The 7,509-nt window shown below is 49.1% G+C and overlaps 1 protein-coding gene across 3 annotated transcripts in view; it reads right to left on the bottom strand.

The window, feature by feature from the left end:
- Nucleotides 1–6,984, bottom strand: part of LOC101642307 (zinc finger protein 343-like) — a 25,119-nt gene extending 18,135 nt beyond the window's left edge. For 2 of the 3 annotated variants that reach the window (XM_045295318.1, XM_045295320.1), the window contains exons 1-3: nt 6,911–6,984; nt 1,017–1,228; nt 800–858 (exon numbers count right to left, since the gene is read on the bottom strand). In XM_045295318.1, coding sequence (XP_045151253.1) covers nt 800–858; nt 1,017–1,059 — 102 coding nt within the window. In that variant the 5' untranslated portion in view covers nt 1,060–1,228; nt 6,911–6,984. Of the gene's footprint in view, nt 1–799; nt 859–1,016; nt 1,229–6,677; nt 6,776–6,910 lie in introns of those variants that run through there. The other variant, XM_045295319.1, reaches the window with a different exon arrangement.
- Between the last annotated feature and the right edge of the window lie 525 nt (nt 6,985–7,509).

Below are 7,509 nucleotides of genomic sequence, written 5' to 3'. Positions count from 1 at the left end.
CCAATGTCCACCCTCATCATTCCCTGGGGATCTTGCTACTCCCCTCCCCTGCTGTTCCGAGCAGACAAGTTTTTAAAGGAATATTTTAAATTCAAGATTTTAAAATTGAAAATTAAAAAAAAGTCACATTCTTGTAAGACTGGCTATTACAGCATAAGTGATAGTTGAAACTACATGACACTACCCAAGAACTATTTTTATGATCATTTCTAACAAGTTCAATAATTAAAGAGTGAAAACATGCCCAGGGTACAAGATAGCATCATGAGATAATAATGTCTATGTGGGCGCACATCATATTTAGCAGGACATTTTATTAGAGTTTCTATAGTCTTCATGTTAATCTTGAGTATATATTCCAAGAAGAAACACAGAATGCAGATGTGAAGAAGCCACCCTAACATGATACTGACACAAAGGCACGACACGCCCGGATGCTGTTCGCCTTCTGCCTCTCAGAAAGAGCAGGTATGCGTGTTGCTGTTAGGTGCCATCGAGGCAATTCCCAGTCCTCGGGAGCCTGTGCAGAACTGAATGAGACACGGCCCGGCCTGCAGCGCCCTCATCAAGTGTGGCTGTGCGTGAGCTCCTCGTGGCGGCCACTGTGCCAATCCAGCTAGTGGAGGGCCTTCCTCGTTTTCACCGCCCCTCCTCTCTTCATCAGCAAGACGTCTCTCCTGACCATCAGTCTAAAGTAGGAAAGACTAAGTCTTGCTATCCTTGCCTGTAAGGAATACTCTAGCCGACTTCTCTAGAAAATCAGCCTGTAGGTCAGAAAAACAGGGTAATTCCCACTCACCACGATCATGGGCTGCCCCTTCTCCCCTTGGGGCCAGTCGGTCTCCTCAGAAGACAAACCTAAGGGAAGAAAGACAAGCTGTGAGAAGCCAGACCTCCCACAATGCTCCTAGAGTAGCTCTTCTGAACCAGGGACGGGAGGACATGGCACCACAGCATTCTCACCTGTTCCTGGGGCCATGTCCCCCTGCACCTCCCCAACTCTCAACAGCTCTCACCTTCGGCCTTTTGGGGTTGAGTCCAGTTCTCCTCTGTCTCCATATCTTCCCTGCTCTTGGAAGATAAAGTCCCCCAGCTGCAGTCCAGGCACTGCTCTGAAAGCCGCCTACAGCTATGAGGAAGTCATTTAATCTGAAGACGTAGCTCTACTGCCCGGGCTGGCTTCACACTTCAGCTCTGATAGCCTCTCTGGCTTCCACGCATACGGGTCCTGTGGGATGGAGAAGCAACTTTATGCTGTGGACCCTTTGCGTGCTCTAAGCCTAAGTTGCTTCAGAAGGGATCCTGGCCCCTCACACCCTCATTCAACAATCATGGAGCCCCAGTCTACTCAAGTTCTCCGGACTTTATTCATTTTTGGCCTATAAGCCACTTTACCTTACCCGTCAAAATGTACTGTGCACCCACACCTACACACCTCGGATTCAAACTCCCTGGCACGGATCAGTTTCTGCTAGCTGAGTCAGAAGACAGCACACAGCCTAATAGCTGTGGAGAAAGAGCCCCCTGCATCTCCCTGCAGACTCATAGGGCAGGTGGCAGTCAGAGCCTGACTCAAAAGGTTTCAGCTGTGTTCAATGCCCTACGTCCCTGCGCTCTGAAGAGCTGGGGGTCAGAACTGAGTTGTCCAAGTCTCAGCATGAGTTCTACACATATAACACGCCCCCTCCATCTCTTTTCGTGTGTGTGTGTGTGTGTGTGTGCGCGCATGTGTGCCACTGAACTCCATCCGTCAAAATCCTCCACTCATGTGGTCATCTGGACCCCGCATGTAGCCCAGAGCAGGCAGGTGGTACAGTCTGTTCCAATAGCAACCCTCTGCACAACAGAAGAGAAGGGCTCGGTCCCGAGTCATTCTCCTAACGTTCCCGTGCTTGAGCAGTGTGCAGCCACTGTGTCCACCCATCTCTTTGAGAGCCTTCTGCTCTTTCCCGGCCTCTCTACTTTACCAAGCACGATGTCCTTCTCCATGTCCCAAGGCTGTAAGAAGAACTCTCTCCATCCTTAGGAGTCATGCTACCTTTAAAGGCTCTCACACACCCACGTCAGGGTTTTAGCCCATAAGACTACAATCCACCGCTGCCTTTTTGCTGGTTTTAGCTGCATTTAGTTGATTCAAACCAAACAAGTGCAGAGTACAACTGTTCTACTGGGTTGTTTTTTTTTAAGGCTGAGACCTTCCAGAAGAATGTCAGAATTATCTTCCCAGGAGCTTCTGAATGGGTTGAAATGCCAACCTTGTAGGTGACAGTCAAGAGCTTAACTAGGCACTGGGCTGTCAATCACAAGGCTGTGTTTCCAACCCAACACCCACTCCAGGAGCAGACTCTGAAGGCTATGGGGAGGGTGGAGAAAACAAACAAACCCCTCTGCTATTCAGATACGAATATATTCTGACATTTATCAGTCCCAGGGGAGGGCCTCCCTCACCAGATTAAAATTCAATTAATGCTGAATTATTCAAGAGATGTCAATCAACCCAGGTCTGAGGAATTACCAGCCCAGGCCATTCTGCCAGCAATCATCATGAAGAAACAAACTGTGCCTTTGACCCTTTGAAAGTTCAGATGAACCCCATCTAAAGGCCATGACTCAGCTGACAATACCTGCACCTCCTAGCAGAAAGAATCTGAAAACGAGAGGGCCTACCTGATAACCCAAGCCCGAACTGTAAAACACTCTCCAACCTGCTGCTCCAAGGCCTTGATGGTTACATGTTGGGCTGCCAACTGCACGGTCAGCAGTTCAGAACCACTAGCAAGAGAGAGATGAGTTTCCTAGTTCGGTACAGAGCTAGTCTCAGTTCTACCCTGCATTACAGGGTGACTGAATGTAAGCTGACTCAGTGACAGTGAGTTTTGTTTGGAAGCCTGTTGCTTAAGGAAGTAGGTTTTGATGGGCATGGTCCAGTCTGTCTTCCTGGGTACAAGTCCTCAAAAAATATTCTCAGGCTGCCTGAATCACCTACTTTATGTAAACAGTTTGAAATGTAAAATGCCATTTAAAGACAAAGGTAAAAGTTCAAAATAAATTGGGTATTGGGGCATTAAGGAACTGTTTTTAGTTTGGCTGACTCTTAATAATAGCATTATGATTACAGTTTCAGAAAACAATCAATTGACATGGTGATGATTGTACAATTCTCCTTGATATGGTTGAACAACTGCACTATTGAAGTGTATGCTGCATACGCTCCCGGGGTGAGGTCCAGGTGCTCTGGCAGGGGTCAGACCCAATCCAGGGATGCATATGGCAGCCAACTAAAAAGGACGAGGAAAAAATGACTAGGATAGAGGGGAACAGGGAACTAACCCACCCACTGGGAGGAGCTTGGTTATGTCTCCACAGGAAAAGGAGAGAGGGACCAGACCTCATCCCAGGGTGCCAAGCCTTGAGGGCAACTTACCAGCATGGAGCAACAAATGAACAGAGAGGGCTGTGGGGCCAGCCCCAATCCCAGCTACATTGACCCCCTCCCAAGAAGAATGCACTCAAGCTACAGCCCAGGGAGAGTGGCAGGTCTGCCCAGACCACACAGAAGCAAACTAAGAGGGGGAGGGTAAGAGAGAGAGAAAACACTGCATCCTGGCCCACCAAGCCTTGAGGACAACATTCCTGCTCAGAGCAGCCAATGCACAGAGAGGACCTTAAGGATGGCCCCACCATGAGACCCAACATCCCTTCGCCGACCCACAGCACTATGGAGGACAGCACTGGAGACACAGTGCAGGACTTGTGCCTGGTCTGACACACACACACACACACACACACACACACACACACACACACACCAGGCTGAAACAAGAAGGGAGTGCAACAGAGCAGCAAGGGGAGTGAACCAATGAAATCTGAGGAATTCTGAAAATAGACTTCTGATTCAGGGTGCAGGGCTTGGCACATCATCAGGCTTTTTGGAAAACATTCATAAGGGTCAGCAGACAGACCTGGAACTATTTATAGGTGCTTCCACCCCCCACCCCCCATGTCTATCTATATAAGAAAGGCTGGATTGTTTACAATCCTGAGGAGAAAACGAAGAGATCCAGAGCTATGGGGGAGGAGGGCATGGGAGAGGAAGAGGAGGGAGAAAGCAAAGGGGGAACCAACACTACCAGGGACAAGGGAACAGCAAGAGATCTAAAATTGATGGCAAGGAGGGCATAGAATGCCTGGTGGGGTTTGATGAAGTGCAACGTAGCTGAGAGGAATTACAGAGAGTCAAATGAAGGTTGAAATGATAGTGGGGCAGGAGGAAAGTAAAAGGAAATAGAGGATACAAGGAAAAAACTACAAGGCAAAAGCCATTTATAAATGTATAACTATAGGCATGGATATGTAGAGAGATATAAGTCCATGTACAAATATTTATATGTTCAGTATTAAGGTAGCAGATAGACTTTGGGCCTCTACTCAAGTCCTCTCTCAAAGCAAGAAAATTGTTCTAAACACCTGGCATTCTGCGATGCTCACCTTCCCTACAAGACTACTGAAGACAAAACGCACGCATAAGCAAATGTGGTGAACATGGCTGATGGTGCCCGGCTATCAAAAGATATAGCATCTGGGGTCTTAAAGGCTTGAAGATAAACAAACGGCCATCTAGCTGGGAAGCAACAAAGCCCTCATGGAAGCACACCAGCCTGCGTGATCATGAGGTGTTGACAATCAGATATCAGGCATCAGAAGACCAAAAACAAACATTCATATCAATGCAAATGAGGGAGGTCGGAGTGGAGACCCAAAGCCCATCTGTAGACAACTGGACATCCCTTCACAGAAGGGTCACAAGGAAGGGATGAGTCAACCAGGGTGCAGTATAGCACCAATGAAACACAACATTCCTCTAGGTCTGATGCTTCCTTCCCCAATTACCATGACCCCAGTTTTACCTAACAAATCCTGCTAGACCAGAGCATGTACACTGGTACAAATAAGAGCTCTCAACACATGGATTTCAGGACAGAGAAACCCCTCAGGGACAGTAATGGGAGTAGTGATACCATGAGCGTAGGGGTTAGGTGTGGGGAGAAGAAGGTGAAAGGGAGAACCAATCACAATGATTGACATTTAACACGCCCCCAGAGGGACAAACAAGAAATGTGGGTGAAGGGAGAAATGGAAGGTGTAAGATATGAAAATTATATTAATTTATAATTTATCAAGGGGGTCACGAGGATGGGAAGTGGGGTAAGAGTTGCTGATACCAAGAGTTCAAATAGAAAGTAAATGTTTAGAAAATGATGATGGCAACATATGTACAAATATGCCTGAAACAACTGATGGATTGTTATAAGAGCTGTAAGAGCCCCAATAAAATTACCTTAAAAATATGAAAATAATAATAATTTATAATTTCTCAAGGGCTCACAAGGGTCAAAGGGTGGGGAACGGAAGGAAAAAAGAGGAGCTGAGACCAAGGACTCAAGTAGAAAGAAAATGCTTGAGAATGATGATGGTAACGTATGTACAAATGTGCTTGATACAATTGATATAATGGATAACCCCCCAATAAAAGTATTTATAAACAAGGAAGTGTATACTATGTAATTTATGTGTCAATAAAACTGTTTTAAAAAAGGAAAGAAAAAGAAAACAATCTTAATCTTTTGGCAACATATCATGGAGTATTTGCTGGTGAATGGTGTGGTGTCAAGGATCTCCTTCCAAATACCACTGCCGGGAAAGCAGAAAGGGTGGCTGGGGAGTACTGGATGGAACAAGAAGAGCAGGACGAAGATAGCTGATGAAACTCTCAATCCTGCATGCCATGGTACAAGCATATTAACATGTCATCTTCAGGACATCTCTGTAGCTGAAACAAGACTTGACATGAATTAATAAATGCTACATCTGTTGGTGGGGTCATGCGTTCCACTCTACTATGCTGAGAAAGTTTAAAATGTGTTCTTAACACAAATGTAAAAACCTGAAATCCCTGAAGGCTGGATGCCACCAGAGCCGCTGGAGGTGATCTGGACAGTCAGTTAAACAGCCCTCAATTTCTGCCCTGCCTGACAGCCCTGGCAGCCCCAAACCACTGGGCCCCAGCACCCCAGGCGATGACAGTCACAAAGCAGACTACAGAATGTCCTGCTAGGGGGATTATGCTAATATCAATCTCACCGCCTCACCAACCCTCAGGCACAGCAGATCCAGACCTGGCCGCCCCGCACCTCACCCCCTCCAATTACCATCTGGGATAGCTCTAAACTCAAAAACCCAAACACTATCATCAAGTCCATTCTGACTCCCAGCGACCCTGTAGGACAGAGTAGAACTGCCCCGTGAGAGTCGGCGCTTGGGAACCGAAAGCCTCGTCTTCCTCGCTGGAGCGCTGGGTGATTTAGAACTGCTGATCTTGCAGTGAGCACCCCAGTGCTTAATCCGCCAGCCACCAGGGCTACAACCCCTACCAATAGCAAAGACAGCTGACATGCATGGCAAATTCGAGATTTCCCCGTGACCAGGAAGTGCAGAACTTCTCACAGACAGACACATATTAAAAACCGGTCTTAGAGCCCTACCTGGGCTCCCACCAACACCGTGTGTTCGTCTATTTGCTCCTGCCTGAACTCACGCCCGCAGCTCCAATAACCCCAGGGGCTGTGAAGTCCCGGATTGTTTGTCCTGGAGTAACCTCATTCCCACTTCCAACTCACTTTCTCACCAGCTCTAACTCAAATCCTAGGTCCAGGCAGGGCAAAGAAACTCAAGGGTTCACGGCTCCAACTCCCCCGATTTCCCTGCCACCGAGGCACGTCAGCAGAGCCCGTTCCCAACAATGAAAACTGCGCGTTGACTCCCAGAAGCGCGGTCCGCACCCCGCCGCCGGGCTCCAATCCCTCCGCGGGGCCGCCAGCTGGGCTCAACCTTCTAGGCGCAGCCCCCTTACCGGGCAGGAAGATGGGTCCGGGACCAGGGCGGTCTTCGCAGGCGGCGACCACGGAACCACCCCGAACTACAGTCCCCAGAATCCTCGCGGCCGGCGGCTCCCATTGGCCCGCCTAAGGGCTCCTCCTGACACAGGTGGTTAGTGGACGGCAGCCATGGCGGCCAGAATTTCTCCGCTCTCGCTTCTTCAAACACCTTCAGGACCCTGGTAGCGCTTCTCGAGCGAGTCTCTATTCGGCTGTGTGCACCCTGAAGGCCGCGAGCGAGCGCGAAGGCCCCGCGGCAGCTCTCCCACGGGAGCTCGTTCCGCAACTCGCGCCTGGGCCTGACGTCACCGGCGCATCCGAGTGACGTGTCTGTCCCAGCGCGACGGCCAGAAAACCCACCGGACCAGCGACTTCTTTTTTCCCGCTGAGGCCGAGCGGGGCGTCCTCGCTCTAGGTTCCGTAGCACACGCTTGCAGGGCAAACACCCCCCCCAATGGAGACTGTTACGGGGTTTCCCCTACAGAGGGGCTCCCTTTCCGTGCCTGGTTCCGAATAAAGAGGCCTGGAGCCAGTCCTACCGCGCAAGCAAAGATTAGGGAGGGGAATTAGCTTG

This window comes from Echinops telfairi, unplaced genomic scaffold (assembly GCF_000313985.2).
Source record: "Echinops telfairi isolate 266 unplaced genomic scaffold, ASM31398v2 ScPeMD7_5592;HRSCAF=6446, whole genome shotgun sequence".
In the NCBI taxonomy this organism is placed as follows: Eukaryota; Metazoa; Chordata; class Mammalia; order Afrosoricida; family Tenrecidae; genus Echinops; species Echinops telfairi.
This window is presented reverse-complemented; position numbering and strand designations above follow the sequence as displayed.